Below are 20403 nucleotides of genomic sequence, written 5' to 3'. Positions count from 1 at the left end.
CCTTCTCCTTGTGTTTTCTGGTGGCCATTCACAGGACGCCACCCAGCAGGTTGAGTCAGAAGGAATCACTTTGCTTGTCTTTGCATGACTCTATCATTTTGTAACTGAGTGACTGAAGAGAAAGGCCCCCTTTGGTATATAATATAATGCAAGATACTTGCTCTATCTTTAGGCTTAAAGATTGTCTTGTATGCGGTATCAGTTGAAACATATTCAGTCAAAATGTAAAGCATTGGAGAATATTCTATATGTGATTCTTGTTGAATATTCTACTCTGTCTGCTTTTCTGCCTTTAAAAAGAGGAAAGGCAGCTTTAATAAGTAGAACATCACTGTGCTGTTTTCCTTTGCTGTGAGAAATTACAGTACTGCTACCTTGGGTTCCAGGGCTTGATAGAGCTATGACTCATTTATTGTATTTAAATAATGCTTAGATAATCCTCTAGTAAATTTTGTTTCCTTTCCTTTCAGATACTTGGCAGTCCTCGGCGGCTCTGTGATTTGGCAGGGCCTTGCTCTTCTGAGTCAGAATCCAGGAAGAGGTCTATTTCTAAAAGGAAGTCCCATCTGGATCTTCTCAAGCTGTATGCTTTGTTTCCTCCTTTAGCCTCTTTTAAACCTGTGCACACAGGGCACTTAAACACTTGTACCTTCAGAAGCATACCCAAATATGAGCCAGGGTATCTATCTCCCTGGTTAAATAAGCTGTGAAAATGGAAGAGGGGTAAAAGCTCTTAGTGGTCTGTCATCAGTCTGGGCCTGATTGTAAAGGCATAGATAACTACCTTATGGAGTTTGCCAAAATACCGAAATATTTGGGTTTACAGCTGGAAAGTCTTGGGTTTGGGTCCCTAACCTTGCAATGAAATAACTGTGTGCTTATTTAGAGGTGCATTTCCAAGATGAAGTCAAAGGTGGTAACAGAAAATTTAAACATTGTCAGATTGAGCAAGAAGAATTCTTCATTCTTATAAAGATCATATCTTGTAGATAAGATAATTTTCAGGACACAGATGGCTTTAAATTTAGCTTCACTTGGGTGTTGGGTTTTTTTTTTTCAGTGTAAGTGCTTATCTGTAAGGGAAAACATGCTACGCATGCTGGTACAAATGCAGGTAACTGTTTCCCTGGTTGGCACTCCCTTTACAGAATGGACGTGTCCACATGAGAGAGATAATAATTTGTTCTAATACTAGTTGTCTTTCTCAGGAGTAATCTTACAGGATAATTGCACTTCTTTTTTTCCTGGTTATGGAGGGATGGTGTTGGATGATAGTGACATGCGCTCACTGTATGTGCTGCATCACTTAAATAAACTCTGTTTGAATTGTAGTATCATGGACGGGATGACAGAAGCGTGCATCAAAGGTGGTATTGAAGCATGTTATGCTTCGGTGTCCTGTGTCTTTGCCCTGCTTGGAGCATTAGATGAGCTGAGCCAAGGGAGGGGTCTTAGTGAAGAGCAGATCCAGCTGCTGCTCCGGCGCTTAGAAGAATTGAAGGATGGGACCGAGACAAGCAGGGACTCCATGGAGATCAACGATGCCGACTTTAGGTGGCAGAGGCGCATCCTGTCCTCAGAAAATCCTGCCTGGGAATCAGGAAATGAGAAGAGTCCTGATATTAGCATTAGTGTTACCACAGACACTGGTCAGACCACTTTGGAAGGGGATATGGGACAGACAACTCCAGAGGATAATCCAGAAAGTCAAAAAAACTCACTGCCATCTCCAGCTGGACATGAAAGCAAAGAGATACGTTATAGAGAACCAGAGTCAGAAACCATTGACCAGCCAGATGTTGTTCAGAGAAGCCACACCATAGTCTATCCAGATATAACTAACTTCTTATCAGTTGATTGTAAGACCCGGTCCTATGGATCCAGATACAGTGAAAGTAACTTCAGTGTAGATGACCAGGACCTTTCTAGGACTGAGTTTGATTCATGCGATCAGTATTCCATGGCAGCAGAGAAGGACTCGGGCAGGTCAGATGTCTCAGACATAGGCTCTGACAATTGCTCCCTGGCTGATGAGGAACAGACACCACGGGATTGTCCAGGTCACAGGTCCTTACGTACTGCTGCTCTCTCTCTGAAATTGCTGAAAAACCAAGAAGCAGACCAGCACAGTGCTCGGCTGTTTATCCAGTCACTTGAAGCTCTTCTTCCTCGGCTTATAGCTCTTCCCAGCATAGAGGAGGTGGATGGAGCACTGCAGAGTTTCTCTTCAACCTTCTGCTCAGGTTTGCAAGCAAATATTTACTGTCTAACCAGCATGCACACTGCGACAGCACTGTACACAGATTCTTTTGTAGGATCTCATCTTCAGAGAACATATCCAGAATCAGGTTTGTGCTTTACAAAGCGCATTCCTCCACAGCAGCACACTTCATTTAGGGCAAAGCAAATTGAATATGCAAGCGCTGATTCAAAGGGAGGTCAATCCACTGACTCTTAACAGGCTCTGGATTACATCCTCAGTCAATAGAGAAACTGAATTTTCTGTAGTAAGATACCTCTTCACAGGTTCGTGAAGATCTGTTGAGAAGATTTGCACATGCTGTCATTAAAGAGAGGTTGGGGTTGCCCCTTAGCATCAAAGGGGTGTGAGGAGGATCATCACCTGTTTTGAAAGAGATTTAAGTAGCTTAGTACATCACTGCATTACTATTGGTAATGCCAGCCTTGCAAAGGTGGTGATAAAAATTCCACAGCAGTAAGCTCTTGAAAGGATAAGAAAAGAGGAGCGACTCTCTTCTTCTTCACTCTTTTTTTTTTTTTTTTTTTAAATACTGCTATCTATCATTACAGGAAATGCAAAGCTCAAAACTCGGACCAAGTGAAAAATAGTTAAAGATCTTACCTTTTAAGAGATTAAATACCTGCAGTTATTTCAGGGTTAGAACCTTTGGGATTTTGACTTGGTCAATCAAACAAAAAAACGCCATGCAAAGGCTAGTTTGTCCTGTTGATAGTATATTTAAAATGTGTATAAATTTATATATTTTTAGAAGGGTTTCTTTTTCCTGACAGTGGCCAAAGTGGAAATGTTTGTTTAAAATATGTTTCTCTGTTTCTTTAACTTAATTCACCACAATTGCCTTTCCTATTGCTCCTCTCCTAATCATTGCTTCATTCATTTGTGCTCTCTCACACACATTAAACTCATACAGAGTCAGAAAGGATGCCTCCCATCATCATACAGCATAATTCAAATATGAAGCAGGGTGAATGAGCTGATATTCCTGATGTGCTGTTGAAATGCTGCCCAAATAAGCCCTAACTCAGGAAGATGGTCGATGACATTCTTAAGAAACATTGGCCATGTTATATCACAGAACGGAGATATCTTAAAGGGGACGTTAATATTAATTACATTCCTAATTGAGGTGCTCAAAAGCATCCTTTCTGTCATGAGGGATTTCTTTTTGCTGAAAAAGAGTGAGATTATGCCAGAAGACCAGGACTAGAACTCTAGCTCAAACTTTCGTGCACCTGTTCCCTCGTGCATGAGTATACCACTTCTTTTCTCTTTTGTCTGTCAAATCCCTTTAGAACATTTTAAAGCATTGGAAGAGGTAGACCTGGCAGACTTCTAGATTTTAAGGCTAAACATGGCTCTTGTTGTCATCCAGTATGACTAATACAGTGAGAAAGATGGAAGAATATCACTCGATTTCTGCATAATTTCTGGTTTGTACATCTCTTTTAAAAAGATGCCTAGTCTTGGACTTAGGCTATTGAGTTAGGAAGACCTTTCAGTTTCCTAAGAAAGCCACCCCCGTGGCTAAATCTGTATTTAAAAATTTATACCATGTTTCCAGTCTGATTTGGTGAAGTATTCTTAGAAGATGCCACTCAGTAAGGAATCATGGAAAAATATAGTAGCAAGTTACTGTTCTTCATAGAGCTGTGACTGTTACAGAGGTGTAATTTTATGCTCTCACAAGATCTGTGCAGATCATGTTTCAGCTGGACACCTGGAATGAGACTCAATCCAGCTGAAGCAATCCCTTAACTTGTACTGCAGATCTTAAGCAAAAGTCCATCAGTCCTCCTGAGGTGAGGACTTCTGTTCCTGTGTAGGTGGGAGGGGCGTGAGTTTGAAGATCTGGAGAAAGAGAGAGAGACTTACGAAAGTTGAAACACGTGCCTGGGGGTAGGAACTCCCCCTGGAGACCTTGTGAGACGCCAGTCTGATCTGCCTCTATAGGCAACGTTTGAGTCCTTACTTCAGGACTCCTTCACTAGCACCAACAATTCAAGGCACAAATTAGGTGGTGAAGTTAGAGGAACTGGTCCTATTCATTGTATGTACAACATCTATTCACGTATAATTCCTGAAGAATACATTAGGAAATTTGAGTATTGGTTAAGATTCGAGTTGAGAAGAGAGACAGGTGCAGTTCTGAGACCAGCCAGTACAGAAGCAGTATTTTTGTGTTTCTGAGAGACCTTATTTAACTGCTTTGTTTCATTTTTCAATTTTTCTTACACTTTGGGGGAAAAATACATTATCTGCAATTTAGTAGTCTTTCCTACAGGCTAGGTCCTTAAATAGTATTGTAATATTGTTACGTTTTCGTAGGATTGAAAAGCAATAAAAGGAGGTAGGAATTTGAGGCACTGGCATGGGAGTATAAGCATGGAAAAAGTGAAGTCAGCTAAGCAGAGTTATGGTGAAATTAAGATTTGGAAGCCAGTTGGTTAAAAGCCTTCCTAATCTACAGTTTTCATCTTTCCTCAGAAAGTTCCTCCTTATTGCTAGGTAAAACCAATGCCAGAAATTCCTTAGTGACATTGGAGTGTGATGTCTATCTTAAAAAATACCGAATTATCAAAAAATTCTCAACGTTATCTTGACTTGCACAAAACATTAAGTTTGCATTTTTTCAGGACCTCCTTTTACCTGGCCAATTTAAATGAACTGTTGTCTCTGTTAAGACAGTGTGCTAACCTCATTGTTTATTGTGGCTGGCAGATTTTTATAATTAAAGTTGATGATCAGTATTCTCTTAATTCGGACATAACTATTCTCATGAACTGCAGTGTCAAGGCGTTAATTCTAAAAATAGCGTGCCATTGCGTGAATAATCATAGCAAACGTTTTTAGCACCTCTTTTCAGTTTTGATTCCATACCTTTTAGCAGCAAGGTTTTTATGTTATTAAGTATCATTGCAAGTATATGCATCTTTTGAGATCTCAGCATCTCTCAAATACAGTTGTTTATTTTCCCATATTTTAGAGGAAATTAGGGACCATATTTTTCCCAAACACTTTTGGGTGCTCAAATACATACCCACTATGTAGTAGCCATTTTAATGTGCAGTTCTACACCTTCCTTTCTAATTGTAGTCTTGCACAAGAGGTTGCACAATTTTTAAAATATTTTAATACAAAACAAAGTGGGCTTTTTTTTTTCTTTTAAATACCTCTCTACCTTGAGGTTTTTGTTACTCTAGCAGATTCTAGTCCCCGAGGTACATATTTAAGAGAGATAAGGCATCAAATCTATATATTCTAGCTACATCAATATCATGATCCTCCATCCAACAACGTGTTAAGATGCATCTTTGCCTTCAGTGATGAAGGAGTTACTGGAGCTACTCACAGGCTACTTTCAGGCACATGGTTGCAGTTTTGGCGCTAGATAAAGAGTCTCTGTTAACGTTCACCATGAGAAATCTACCCCAAGCACACGCCAACCTGTGTGCGTGTGGTTTGTGGCCAGCCCCATCACCCCTCGCCCACAAAGGTTGCTCCCTTGAACAGCTATTCATTTTTTAGACCCACCCTGGAACAGTTACTCTCTTTCTAAATCCACCCTCAAACAGTTACTCACCTTATCCACGCCCCCAAAGTGACGACAGTGGAAAGTCCGAGAAGGCAGCAGCACAGAGCTTTCAAACCCTCACGAGGCAAGAAAAACATTTGCTTCTTTTCTGTGTGTGGATTTTTTTTTTTAATGTTAATGGTTTGTTGTATTTTGTCTAAGACAAGGCATGAGCTTTATGGTGGGAGGAATATATTCACAGTAAACCACTGCAGCAGTTAACAAATGACACAGCTTTACTTCATCATGTAACTAACCTTGGAAGCTGTTTTTTGTTTCATTTCAAATGTTCCTCTAGGATAAAGCTTACTCCTTAATCTTTCCTAATTGACATATGAATGGATTTCACAGTTGATGTGAAAACCATGAAATACTGTGGGTCATGGAGGGGGGTGTCTAGTATTTCTGTTTTTTTGATGGCTCAAACTACAGATCATGGGGATTCAATTAGGTATTGCTCATACTTGATTTATGTTTTTCTATCAGTAGGTCAGCTAACTCAGAGGAAAATGTATGTGCCATCCATCCTACCTGGGACGAAGGGATTGTGCTACTGGGCATGGTTGTAGGCTGTCGTTTCATACAAAGGGTGTTTTCAGGAGTACTGAGTGCTTACAGGTGGCTTATGGGTCTGACAGAGCTGCAAGCGCTCAGCTATCTAGAAAGCAGGTCTTGTATGAACTAAACAGGGCTTGGAGTTGTAATGAGTTCCAGCCAGCTTGGCCTGAAATATCTCTAGGGCACATATCTCTAGGCCATGGAGAGAATGATGGTTACAACTTGATCCTGCAAGGTGCCAAGCACTCCAGTCCCCATCCAACAACTCACTTAGCCAGGACAGATTTTCTGGGGGGTTAAAAGGGCTGTCACCCTCATTAGCACCATTTGGTGCAATGTATGTTCAGTTAAGTACACAGGCTTTGCCTCTGCCCCTTCCCACCTCACCTTTCCAGTCAGCATTGCAGATGTATCCTGCCCTTTGCTTTGTACCTGGCAGTCATCCCAATGAATGCTGGTGCTCCTTCTGTATTTCAAATTTAGCATGTTGCTTTGCTGGACTGTGACTGGAGTGCTCAGTTTGCCTTGCAGCACTGCATTCTAAATGGACTACTTATTTTTCTATTCCCTATTCTAGTACATTTAGTAGAGTAATTTCTACTGATGATTCATTAACTATTCTAGCAATCTGTTGCTGCTGAAATGCTAGGGTTAGTTTCTGATTTTTTTTTTCCCCTCAGGCAAAGATCTGTGTAAAATGTGAGAGCTCACATGGTGTTTTTGTTAGGTATGATGCACTCACCAGGATTTGAGGGAAACCTAAATTTCAGCTTCCAGACTCTGATGAATGCAGACAGTCTCTACATGGTCTCACATTACACTCTGCTGCTCAACTTAAAATTGGCCAACTCGGATTTCTACAGGAAGAAGCCTGCCCAAGCCCCTGTGTTGCTGGTGAGTTGGGGGATATGGGAAAACTGTTAAAAAAAAAAAAGAAAATTTGTTTTGCTTCCTTTCACATAAAACAGCCCACACGTAAAGCCTTCAGGCTGCTTGCTAAGTGGAGAAATAATAATTGCAAATGAAGCATTCTCCACGCTGCTTATGAATCTTGCATGATAAATGTCATGCATCTGAATTACACAACTTCTCTTTAATTCAGGGACGAATGAATGCTGCTCACTGATTATCATTAAAGTAGCCGTCATTTTGATGAATACTCTGTCTTCAGAACAGATCTTCATTAGCATCATGTGATGCAGCAAGTATTGTTCATGCATGTTTTCAAGGGATGTACCTTCATCTTGCAGCTACTTTTGAGCGTAATGACAAATTTCTTGCTTAATACTTGATTTGTATTTATGCAGATGAAGACCTGAGAAGTTAGAGTGAAAAATAATTAGGTTTTAGTAATATGAACTGATGATCTTTGTGGCACCTGGGGTTCCTCAGCTTCTTGGACTTTTTAAAAATTGTTTTGAAGGCTGCAGGACTTAGGAAACATGAATCTGTGTTTTTCAATTAAGTTGCCCAAGAGAAGTCATTTCAGAGTTTTCTTAAAAATAAAAAAAAATGGTGATATATGGAACAAAAAAATGAAAACAAAAAAAAATCTGTCAACATGTACCATTATTACTGAGCTTCCCATGTAAGAGAATTTATATGCTAGAAGACCTCAAAAACAAGTGGGTTTTAACATCATCATCAGTTCTGGTATGTCCTTCAGCAGCTGTGAGAGTAAATCTGTGACTCAGAACCTTCTCTAGGGGCAGCAGTGTGCACAGCAGGCCTGAGCATGACCTAAGTATTGTTGAAAATAGTTCAGATATCTAACTGGACCCGAGTTCATCTGTGGTGACTGTTCAGTGCAGAAGGGCCTGATTGCTGGACAGGCAGCATTAGGTGCCACAATTTCTTTTTACTGGAATTGAGATCCTATCTCTGCCTTGTGGAAATAGTAAGAGATCAGCATGTGCCATTGTCACCGTGCAAGAACTGTCATGACCTGCATCTTGCATGAACTGCAGTAAGACAAGGGAAAGCTCCTTGTTCGTGCCCTTCTCCACCATAAAGACACATTGCGATCCTCAGTTGATTCTTGTCTTTGCATAACTTCTTTTCTACTCCTGCATTCCGTTACACTCAGGAGTAGATCTAGGGGCTGAGGCTCATGCTGTAGGGCTTACTGTTGTCTTACATCTGGCTTTTATGATTCTCTGCAGAAGGAGTTCATGAAGCAGGTCCAGTCCAGTGGAGTGTTGATGGTATTTTCCCAGGCCTGGGTTGAAGAACTGTACCACCAGGTACTAGAAAGGAACATGCTGGGGGAAGCTGGATACTGGGGAAGCCCTGAAGAGCACAGCCTTCCACTTATCACCATGCTGACTGGTCAGTACTATGTTATGGTGGCAAGGCTCACTTCCAAACACATTTGAAACAAACTACAATAACATGCTGCTTCATTGCATTTCATACAGAGAAGCATGTCATTATGCAGCACGTGGTGTTTCGTGAAATCACTGGTACAGAAGGAATCAGACTTAACTGTGGCAGGTATTTAAGTGTTTGTTTTGGATCAGACAGACAGCTTTTGAAGCATAGGTTTAAAAACAAACTGTTCCTGGGAGACAGGGAGAGTAGGTTTGTTCACTGAACCAAAACATCTCTTAATTCTGTCCACTTCAGTTCAGGTAGACTTGGTACCTGTTGATGATGAGCGGTAAGCCTGCTGTTTTCTTGATGTCATAGCAAAGCCATTTCACTGTGCCTGTGGTGCAGTACAAATATAAATAGTGGCGTCTGGAAGCATTATACAGATTGGGCTCCCCTTGATTCATATTTGTGCTATGCCAGGGATATGCCAAATGGCGCTAGAGAGAAGCTGAAAACCTGGAGCACCTTTAGTGAATTCTTAAAAACAATCCTTAGCTTCATTTGAGGGAAAAAATCAAAGAGTATCAGCTGAAAGGCAGCAGAATGTCTATGGTATTCTACTGATATTAAATGCGTTGTCTGCTTGGATGTGTATACTGTATGAATACAAAGAGGTAATTAAAACAAATTAAAACAATGTATGCAGGGAGAACACTGGCTTCAGCTGAGCCATTAGCTGGTAATCAAAGGGCACTGCTCTGAAAGTTTTTTGCTGATTGTATTGAGCTCAGCGTTGCTTTTAGCTATTGAGCTGGGAAGCTGAAAGAAACACTTTGGAAAAACAATAGCCATGAAGTATATGGAGAAGAGACAGACAGACAGGGGCTGCTAGAAAGAAAATCAACCTGAAGTCCCTAACATTAAACTGTCTGCTGGAAGCTGGTCTTCCGTTGTGTTGGAGAAAGGCTTGTATTTCTTTTGTTGAGATTGAACCTACATAGGTCTACTAAAAATTGCATTTAGGACATAGGATCCCAGTGCCTTCTGAGGACTCAGACTGAGGTCTGGGAACATCTAGATACAGGATTTAACAAGATTTGAAAGGTTATACTAAGAAATGTGGAGATTTAAGGGTGTGGGAAGTTCTGAACTGTAAGAAATGCCATTAAATCTTTGCTGAGAGTTCTGTTGACTGTGTAACTTCAGGGGGGGGAGGGGGGGTGTCTTTTGAGAGTGGGATATTTCCCCTCTTCAAGAAAACGTTGGCTATACTGGGCAAAGCATAAGATGCCACAGCTCGTTTATGCCAAGGATTCAGAAGGCTGCCAGAAAAGAGCAACTAAAAAGCATACCTGAGAAGTCAGGAGCGGTAGTACTTATTTGAACGAAGAGCCAGTAAGAGATGCTTTCCTTATACCATCTGGGTGTCAAATAGTAATCTGTTGTTTTTTAATGTTCTGGCAGACATCGATGGCTTGGGAAGCAGTGCAATTGGTGGCCAATTGATGGCATCTGCTTCAGCTCAATCTCCTCTTTCCCAAAACCAGAAGACAGAGGATTCTGTTGTTGCAGGTATTAAGACTGTATTATAAGCACAAGTGTATCTACCAGCAGCAGGTCGTTATATACCATAAGCATATTCAGATAAATTGTTTTTTTAGAACAACAACTAATGGTTGAAGGAAGTATGTCGGTACATCCTATACGTTACTTGGTAGTCCAGCATGAAGAGGACAAATATGACTTGGTTTTTTACCACTGATGATAAAGCTACTGTTGTGTCATTTTCCAGTAGTAGTAATGCATTTCTCACTCCAGGAGTTGCTTTTGCCCGGTACCTTTTAATCGGCTGTTGGAAGAACTTGATTGACACTTTGTCCACACCGCTGACTGGCCGCATGGCAGGCAGCTCCAAGGGGCTGGCCTTCATCTTGGGAGCAGAAGGAGCCAAGGAGCAGAACCAAAAGGAGAAGGATTCCATTTGCGTGAGCCTGGATGGACTGAGGAGGGCAGCCCGGCTGAGCTGTGCTTTAGGTACTGCTGCATGTGGGATGTCATGGCAGACTCATAAAACAGGATGGTAACTTTCCTTAAAGGAATTTGGGAAAGAGAGAAAAGCAGCATCGTGTTCCAGTTTTGGATAGGAACCTGGACTGTAGGACTCCCCGTAGAGCACACCTGCCCTAGCATAGACATATCCAGCCAACTTTCCTTGACACAACCTGTTGTTGAGATTGCATGGGATTGGTGAGGAAATGCTGGTTAAACAGTAATTGTGTTGTTGCTTTACAGGAGTTGCTGCTAACTGTGCATCTGCTCTTGCCCAAATGGCTGCTGCTTCCTGTGTCCAAGAAGAGAAGGAGGAAAAAGAAATCCAAGAGCCCAGTGATACTATAGCTCAAGGTAACTATGTCATTATATTACCTACCTTATCTCATATTGCCTGCAAAGATGCAACTGGAAAATACTTTGCTACACAAGGACAGAGGGGAATGCCACTACTGTGCACCACTCACTTGTAGGCATATGGGATGTATGTCTAGAGGCTTCAGTACACATCCTGCTGTCCTAGGTTCTTAACATTATGTCATGCTAATTATATTTTATATGGAACTAAAATCAATGGAACAACAGATAAGACAACAGCATTTTTGAAATGTGCACTTTTTAAGCCTTGTGATACTAGTACAACCAGAGGGCATCGGAGAAACAATATTTTTTTTTTTTTTTTTAATGTGTTGGGTGGTAATATAAGCTGAGTTTGTGTCCCTCTCCCTGTCTTGTGTATACATCTTTGGTTGTCTTTTGTCATCATCAGATATTTAAAACTGTTTCTGAATCATGTTAAATGAAGCTGGAATAAAAAAAATTATATATGTATAACATGTAAAAAGTTCTGCATGTCTATACCACTACTTCAAACTCAGTGGTAGTCAGTAAAGTCAATTGTTGTCTCCAATGGCTGTTTGGAGAAGCACATAAAATGTGTTTGATGACATCTGATTTCTAATGGCAAGAAGCCCATAACAAAATGCTGTGTTGCACAAATGACCCTGATTACTACTTAAATTTGGTGTCTCGGTAGAGAAAACAAAACTGAATAGGCCTGAGCAGAAACTAGCTTTTGACCACTCTGCTAGATATGACTGAAACAAGTTGGCCAGGCCATGCTGAAGCAAAGAGGAGGCAGTGGTGGTGGCCAGAGGCCAACAGATCTGTTCCATGAAAGCCTGCAAAGCTTCAAAATTTGTTTCCATTCCAATGCAGCAGGAAAACTAAGCTTTTCAGAGGTTCTCAGGAAAAAGAACGAGGTCCAAATGGTTGTAGTTCAGCTCAAGATTAGTTTTGCTTTGACAAGAGTATCCATTAACAAAAGTTCTTCGGTGAACCTTTCATATGGAAATTGATGTGAAATCTGCAAACTCTTTTTTTTTTTTTTTTTTTTTCCCCATAGCAAAGGAGATTTTGGTAAAAATAAATATCCAGCCAGCCAGCTTCAAAGAGAAACTTGTAATATCACTGGCAATCTGCATCTGTTCTGTGGGCAACTAGATGTGAATTTGGGGGTGGAGGGTGTCAATCTGGCATTGATTTTTTTTTTTTCATGCATATAAGATCAATCAAAAGGGATTTTAATTTTAAAACTGACTTATGTTTATTAGGAAGGAATGGGTTTCTCTAATCTTCTTTTTGTCTAAAATCCATGTTCTTTTATAGCTTTCAGACTGCATACCTTTGCCATCACCCTATATACAAACCAGTGTTTGTTTAAAAGCTGGAGAAGCTAATTTTTTTTTCTTTTTTTCATGCTGCAGTGAAACAGAAAGTGGAGCAGAAACTGGAGCAGATGGGGAAAGTGCAGGGAGTCTGCCTGCACACTGCTCATGTTTTGTGTATGGATGCAGTCCTTAACGTGGGCCTGGAGATGGGAAGCCACAATCAGGACTGTTGGCCTCATGTGTTCAGGTACTCACCAGCTTTCCCAAAAGAAACAGAATTTATACCGCGTTGCCTGAAAGTAATGGACTGAGAAAAAGGGCTTTACATGCTCTGGGAGTGTTCTGTATAAACAGTGTCAGAGTGAATTATCTGCCAGTATCTGTAAGAGAAAAGATTGTGCTGTTTTCCACCACTACGCAGAGACAAAATCAACGCTTAGAAACTTCGAAGTTAACCAGCAGACCCAGGAACCTAAATGGGCTTTTCAGGCACCTCCACTAAACTGTTTGCTATCTAGGCACACAGGAGGCCAGTGGATGTAAGAAGACAGGTTATCTATGTGTAGTCTGAGAGTTAGAGATCGTCTGTTTATGGTTTGAGGAAAATGTCCTGTGCATCGTATGTAGTTCAGACCTAGTAATCGGTGCCTGTGAATTGGCAGCAGGTTTCCACGTAAGCTGGCTGCTCACAGTGATGAGACTGCGAGGCAGCCAAGAGCTATACTTGCACTATCCTTCTGACGCACCTCTGGAGTACAGACCCAAGTGTTTCTTCAGTGAGCCTGATGATTAGTGGGGGGAGGAGGTATTGTTTTGAGGGTTTTATTCATCTTTTGCTTCTGTTTGTTCTCAGGGTGTGTGAGTACATCAGCACACTGGAGCACACCCATTTCAGTGATGGTGCTTCCCAGCCCTCCCTTACCATCACCCAGTCACAGCAGGCACCTGGAGGGCTGCACCCAGACTCTGAGCCTGGGGAGTCTCCCCAGGCACTGACCCCCCAGCAGGAAACCACCCTCAGCAGCAATCCTGTCATTCAGCCAGTTTCTATCCAGGAGCTCATCAAGGAGAGCAGTAAGGGCAGAGCTTTTGACTTCCGTGGAGGCAGCCTGCTGTGTGGGACCAGTGCTGCCAAGGCTGTTCTCACACTCTCCACGCAAGCTGACAGGTAAAAGCAGCGCTGTCAGGAACCAGAATCCCTGTTCCCAAAACAGGACCAAAATGGACCTTTCTGTGGTACAGTAGGGCCTGAGCTTTGTCTGTTGCAGCCAGTTGCTTCAGTTGAGTTTCACAAGAGAGCTGCATGTGTGTCACAACCAGCAGTTCCTAAAAGACCTGGTTCTCTGCATCTCTGCAGTACCTGCCCTGGGCTGAGTATGTCTGTGCACAACAGTGAATATGCCAAGTAAATCAAATGCATCCTGAGAGTGGTGGATTTATTGCTTGCACGTAAATTAATCTGTTGTGTTCACTAAAGCAGACAAAATAAGTGGGTGTCTTGTCCTGATAGGAAGGGACTGAGTGACAAGACCAGTGTCAGAAAGCAGCTGCTTCTATCAGGACTGTGTGGACAGCTTGTCAGCCTGCCCCAATGTGTCTGGAGGAGGAAGGGCCACCAAGCATGGTCACAGAATGGCTAGGTTACGTGTCCCTACAACACGGTCTCCAGAGCGAAAAGTACCTTTTATTCAGGAAGATCACAATACAACTTGGTTCCGAAGACTGGAGAATAGTAGTACTATAATTTTAATGATGCAGGTTTGATTTCTGCACTGTTACTTCAGTGCCGACGTTACTAGGACTCAATCCCTAGTTTCCCAGGACTATAGAAAGTTTTTCATGAAAAGCAACGTCAGAAAATCGTATTTGTGTCAACTTGTGGCAGCACCACATAAAATTTCACTATAATCTCTGTGGAACCCACCTCCTCTGTAAGCATGAGTTTACTGCTTTAAGGTTACAGATTTTAACTCTTAAATCTTAAGATCTCATTGCAGCTGAAAATAACAACTCTTGTTTGTATTCCTAAGTAGCAATTCAGGTACAACAACTTTAAGTCCAAGACTTGAATTAATTTGTTTTTCATGTAAGGGGTTGTAACTTCAGATGAAGCAAACTGGTGTAACTCTAAAGTCAATGAAGCTATGATGATCTATGTTGTGAGGACTGGGCATATTCTCACTTTTTTTGATTACTTGTTCATGAACTGCTTGTAGCATTAAGATACAGTAATAGGGAAGTGTTGGTTCTGTGAAAAAGCGGCTTTTTGTTTTAGTACCACAGTTGAATCTTGGAAGTGTTCTGGCCGGTCCTACAGCACTCTACTTTCCATCCACCAATTAATAAAGCTTCTGGATCAAAGCCTTTCTGTAGCACCGTATAAATGAAAAAGCCCTCAATAACCCAATGTGTCACCAAAGGCAACACCCAGCAGCCATGTAGAGATAAGGATTATCCTCTTAGATAAACATTTAAGTCTGCATCTCGTGAATTTTTCAGTTAGATTCTCTTCTTTTACTCACAGGCTCTTTGAAGATGCTGCTGACAAGTTAAACTTGATGGCATTGGCAGGCTTCCTTTACCAGCTCAAGAAGGCTTCTCAGGCCCAGCTTTTCCATTCAGTCACAGAAACAGTTGATTACTCCCTAGCAATGCCAGGTAAATCACCTCAAGGTCCCTTACAGAGTTCTGTGTTTCATATACAACTGTACTGCTTACTGGGCTTGCTTTGAATTCCTACAGTTTTAATTTTTCCAATTGAAATTTCAAGGTATAAATAAAGAACAGTATTTAATCTAAGAAGATCTTTATGTAGGAGCAATTAAAAGTCTTTAGAAGAGGTTGAGCGCTTTTTTTGGACAGGGACCAGATCCACACCTGCTATGGAACACTTCAGAGGACATTAATTTGGTTCTTGGACTTTGGGGGTGTTCAATTATCCACAGATATTTAATCACAGCTCCATTTTGGAGCCCGATCCAGTATGGAAATTCAGGTGAACATAGACCGAAGACAGTGGATTTAGGTTAGACATTTGACAGTGGGATAACCTCAGAAGTGTTCAGAAGATGGGTGATAGCAAACAAAGCGCACAAGTGAAGAATGTTAAATAAAGCAGTGGGATTTGTCCTGCTTGCTTTTCCCCAGCACAGTGGAGCGTATACCTTACAGTACGAAGCCTGTAAGTTGTCGTTTCCATCACTGTCTTAAATAGAGCAGAATGATTGGGCCCAAAGGAAGGTATTTCACTTAAATTTGTACTGTGCCTTTAGAAGGTATGGGCTTTGTTCTGTCCTGTGGCAGACGTGGATTGTATCTGTTATGTGTCTCCAATTTAATCGGTTTCTCCTCTCCCTCAAGTGCTACTTGTCATTTTCTCAAAGTGATACTTCAAGTTGTTTGTTTTTTGCTCTTGCTTGTCTCCAGGCCTCAACATTCATCACTTCAATAAATAGTGATCCTCTTATCATATATGTAGTAGTCAGTCAACAGTAGTTAGTAGGAATGAAAGTAAAATTAGTATAGAGCAATTAATTTTTTTTTTATTAAAAGTGGTATGCCCCCGATTACATCTTTTGTTAGAGATAAAAGCACCAGCATATTTTAAATGAGAGAATGAAGTGTCTTTCCAAATGTTGTGAGAGCAACGGAAGATGAATCCCTTTCAGTAGGAAACAATGAGTGTTACTGGCTGGGGAACAGAAAAGTATTTTCTCACATTCTCTGCTTCATATCCTTTGCTTGATAAGAAATACAAAAGGAGAAACCAAACTAAATAATTTGCAGTTTATATTCTTTCCTGTAGATGTCACCAAAGGTTTTTGCAACTACTGTTTTGGGTCTTAATATCAATTATTTGACTCCTTGCTGAACTTTTCTGCACTATTCATCCAAGCCTTTGTCTTTGAAGTGTTTGCAAAAAGAAGGATCACTTAAATCAAAATAAAGTGTATTTAATAAGTTGTTCTTTAAACTTGGGTCCATCTCCTGTTCTTTTACCTACACAGGCGTAGGCTGTGTTTTACATTGATTTTTTTTTTTCTTTTTTCATTTTTTTTCTCCACCATCCTCCCTGCCTGCCCCCCTCCCGCCTTAATACTAATAATTTCTAACCTGATTTAAATTCCCATTTAGACATCTAGAGATGGAGGAGCTGCTGTTGCTTAGCTTCCATTTATTTTCTTATACTTTCTTGTAGGTGAAGTAAAATCTACCCAGGACAGGAGAAGTGCACTTCACTTGTTCCGACTTGGTGATGCCATGCTCAGAATTGTAAGGAGTAAATCTCGCCCATTGCTCCACCTCATGCGCTGCTGGAGCCTGGTGGCACCTCACCTGGTAGAGGTAGGAGTGGGGGAGAAAATGGGAATGCAATGGTAAAGCTGAAAAAGCTGGGGAAGGCTTGATAGCTCTTAAAAATGTATATCAACCCTCAACACTGTCAAATCTGGTTACACTCCTGTTGGGGTATTGTATATACTGTGTCATATATTGGGATACCGCCACTGAGGAGTACACTTTTAAATAACTGATATGGGCAGGTCCAGGGACAGTGTGTTCCATTTTTGCAATGTAATACTTCCTGTGTGTCTGTGGTGAAAAAACTGAAACCACCCGAAGACATTAAAAGTAACTCCTCCATCTACCTGTTTTGCTAGTCAAGGTCTGCATCCTTGCAAGTCTTCCCATAAAAGGATGCAGGCTTTCTTTTCCCACATAAGCCAGCTCAGCTGGGAAGATGGTGACATTTTTCCCTTTCCTTCTCCTTCATTGTGAACCCTGGTCAGTGGCATGCCAGTAGCAGCCACATAATGGATTTCAGTCATAACAAATGACCTTTCCTCAGCCAAACTTTCAGTCTTATCTAGTGAAATGCTGGTGTCATGACTTCTCACAGTTTTTGGATTTGTGTCATTGGTATGAATAAACGTGCAGTGCTTCCTTTCTTTCTGTTGATGAGGTATGTGGTGTCATCTGCCCAGGTCTATTGGGAGCATGTTTTTCTGGAGTTTTAAGATAGGCTGTTCAGTAAATTGCCATGGGACTTCATTTCATTGAGTCAAGAAAATGTGTGGACTATCTTACAGCAGAGTTCAGACATTGGGGAGTCTCAGTAGAATCCCTCTAAGTGAAGTAGAAATAGCAGAGAATAGTTTTATTGTATGCTTTAACAGCCCTTTATCTTGAAAACTAGTGTCTCACTTGCCTTTGGATGCCAGCCTGAGACCACTTTAAATACTTTTCATGTTTTGAACACTTTTAAGATCCCAAGCCAGTTTAAACTCAAGTACCTTCCTTGTTTTTAGAATGCAGGGCTGGTCAGTCTTTTTGGTTGGCTTCGGTGCAGATGAGAGCATTACTGGGAAGGAGCAACATCAGGGAAAGGATAGAATTTAGCATAACCTGCATAGTTGCTCAAAACAGTAGCTTTATATCCAGATTCACTGGTGTTTAATTTTTTAATAGCTCTTCCAAAAGTGATGAGAACCTTCTCACTTTAAGTTCCACAAATAGCCAAATAAAAACTGACATTTGGTCATGCATAGACATGTATGGTGAATATATGCAGAAACTACCTTTTTGAAAGGAAAAATGGTCACGTGGTAGAAACAAAGGACAACATTTCACGTGAGTTCTGTTCTGTGGGTTTTATTATTTAATTTATTTATTTTAGCTCTGTGCTTTTTGAATTGTCAGCAAACCTTCATGCATCTGTGGGACACCAGTCAGCTCAGAGTCTGTCATCTGTTTCCATGGAAGTACTCTCCCATTTCAATTGTACTGGGGTCCCTAACCATGTTAGTGGTGAAGCCGTTTTTAGGGTTCAGCAGCATGAAGTGCTTACCTCCCTTAAAAGTGTCGCACTAAAAGCAAATTTTTTGCTTGGACAAACTCTAATACTCCTCCTTTCCCTGCAGGCTGCCTGTCATAAGGAGAGACACGTGTCTCGGAAGGCTGTCTCCTTCATCCATGACATCCTCACGGAAGTGCTGACAGACTGGAATGAGCCTTCTCATTTTCACTTTAATGAGGCGCTTTTCCGCCCCTTTGAGCGTATCATGCAGCTAGAGCTGTGTGATGAGGATGTCCAAGACCAGGCAAGTCAGCCCTGATCAGGGTGTCTGTATCTGGCCTACCATGCCCAAAGGAAGGATGGTTTCCAGAGTGCACTTGGTCCACTTGAGAGTGTTTCCCAAATTCCGTTCAAATGGTGCCCCTTAATCATCTTCGAGGAATCAAGAAGGCTCTGCCTACCTAAGACAGAATTGTGGTAGAGCATAGACACAGTACACCTGGCTTTAAAGCAATTAAAGAAGACTTTTCTATTATCTAAAAAAAAAAAAAACCCAAAACAATAAATTAGTCTAGACTAACATAGTGAAGTCTAGGAATGTTTTTATAAGCCTTCCTCATTCCTTCTGAAGGTCAATCTATGTATCAGTTCTGGTTTTTGGTTTTATTCTTTTAACCTCTCCTACACTGTCTGCAGGTGGTCACCTCTATAGGAGAGCTGGTGGAAATGTGTTCTACCCAGATCCAGTCAGGATGGAGACCCCTGTTCAGTGCCCTGGAAACAGTGCACAGCAGCAGCAAGTCAGAAGTTAAAGAGTACCTTGTAGGAGAATACTCTATGGGTAAGGACTTACTGCACTGACTGTTTCATATGTGCTTTTGTTTCCCTGTCTTATTCCTTGGGGACACAATAACTAATTCAATATATTTAAATGCCCTACCTTAGCAGGATCACTGCAACACTCCAGGACTGCACTGAAGTATCTGGTTTATTAGTTGGGGTGGGAAGGAAAGCAGAGGTATTGTTCTGACTTTTTATCGTCTAGATTCTGGTAGATGAGTAGAATGAGAAAGAAATGTTTCAAACCTACTTGAATATTTTTGATCAAAACAGTAGTGCAGGAGTACTGAGGTTGGCTGGGCCCTTGTCACTGTTCTGCTAGAGAAAGGAAAGCATACTGTATACAACCACCACATCTCGCATGGACTGTCTTTCTTACTATGTAAAACCTATTGCTTTTATACATCAGGGTAAGTTAGTGTGATAATCTGTGCAAGTGTTTGTCAAGGCACTTAATCACAAGGCTTCAAATTGCTAGCACTATTACAAACCATGTTTGCTGTAAGAATGATTCTGCATCCCTCCCAGAGATGTTTGCTTTTATGGAAACTGGGTAATATGGGAAAAATCACTTGAATCTGTTCTTTTGCCCCATTAGAAGGTATTTTTAAATGTTACAAGTTATGTGTAAGGGATATGGTTTTCCTCCTAAATTTTGTCTTTCAGATCTGTTGTGATCGATGGCAAAATGCAAGTGTATACATCTTTTGAAGACTGATAATCTACTTAGGAAAAGCAAGGCTAATTTGGTACTGTGTAGTCTGAATAGTTTTCTGCGTGACTGCTGTCATTTTGGCAGTCATCAAGAAGTAAACCAGAAACCTTCACCAAACAGAAGTGTTAGCTACTGAGCTCAAACCTGCTCTTACCATTTGGGCAGGCCTAAGCTGATATTTTTAATAGATAAGGCAGAGGGAGTCTGTATTACTTCCTATGAAGGGCTACACAAGTTGCCTCAGGAGCAAGAGAAGGTTTTACTTCTGAGATCGTTTCTGTCTCTGCCCAGAATAGAAGAGATTCTACAGATTCAGTTATTCTTGAAAAACTGTTGGAAAATCACCTTTATGGGGGATGGGAAGAGTTCTCATCTTGTTATTTCCACAGGGAAACGCCAGGCTCCAGTGTTTGATGTCTTTGAAGCATTTCTAAACACAGACAGCATCCAGGTCTTTGCCAATGCCGCCACCAGTTATATTATGTGCCTTATGAAGTTTGTCAAAGGACTGGGTAAATATTTTTATTTTCCTTTTATCCCATTAAGTCATGATATGTCAAACTTGATCCTGCAGAAGAGAAGAATTCAGTTATGTAATACATAGTATGGTAGGGAAGAGAGAGGCAGTGA

General features: G+C 41.1%; 1 protein-coding gene across 1 annotated transcript in view; it reads left to right on the top strand.

Annotated features, from left to right (window-relative positions):
- The window catches only part of ARFGEF3 (ARFGEF family member 3), a gene marked incomplete at both ends in the record, with an annotated part of 87903 nt that overhangs the window by 50495 nt on the left and 17005 nt on the right, over window positions 1–20403 (top strand). Inside the window, 15 exons of the mRNA XM_082305643.1 lie at window positions 471–583; window positions 1333–2243; window positions 5836–5919; window positions 7120–7286; window positions 8555–8720; window positions 10170–10277; window positions 10524–10739; window positions 10998–11108; window positions 12521–12671; window positions 13278–13592; window positions 14949–15082; window positions 16623–16768; window positions 18343–18522; window positions 18915–19059; window positions 20163–20285. Of these exons, the coding sequence (XP_082161769.1) occupies window positions 471–583; window positions 1333–2243; window positions 5836–5919; window positions 7120–7286; window positions 8555–8720; window positions 10170–10277; window positions 10524–10739; window positions 10998–11108; window positions 12521–12671; window positions 13278–13592; window positions 14949–15082; window positions 16623–16768; window positions 18343–18522; window positions 18915–19059; window positions 20163–20285 (3070 nt within the window). The remainder of the gene's footprint in view (window positions 1–470; window positions 584–1332; window positions 2244–5835; window positions 5920–7119; window positions 7287–8554; window positions 8721–10169; window positions 10278–10523; window positions 10740–10997; window positions 11109–12520; window positions 12672–13277; window positions 13593–14948; window positions 15083–16622; window positions 16769–18342; window positions 18523–18914; window positions 19060–20162; window positions 20286–20403) is intronic.

Source organism: Platalea leucorodia (genome assembly GCF_965183815.1).
Source record: "Platalea leucorodia genome assembly, chromosome: 3".
Classification (NCBI taxonomy): Eukaryota; Metazoa; Chordata; class Aves; order Pelecaniformes; family Threskiornithidae; genus Platalea; species Platalea leucorodia.
The sequence above is the reverse complement of the archived record's forward strand: the minus strand, read 5'-3'. Positions and strand labels throughout refer to the sequence as shown.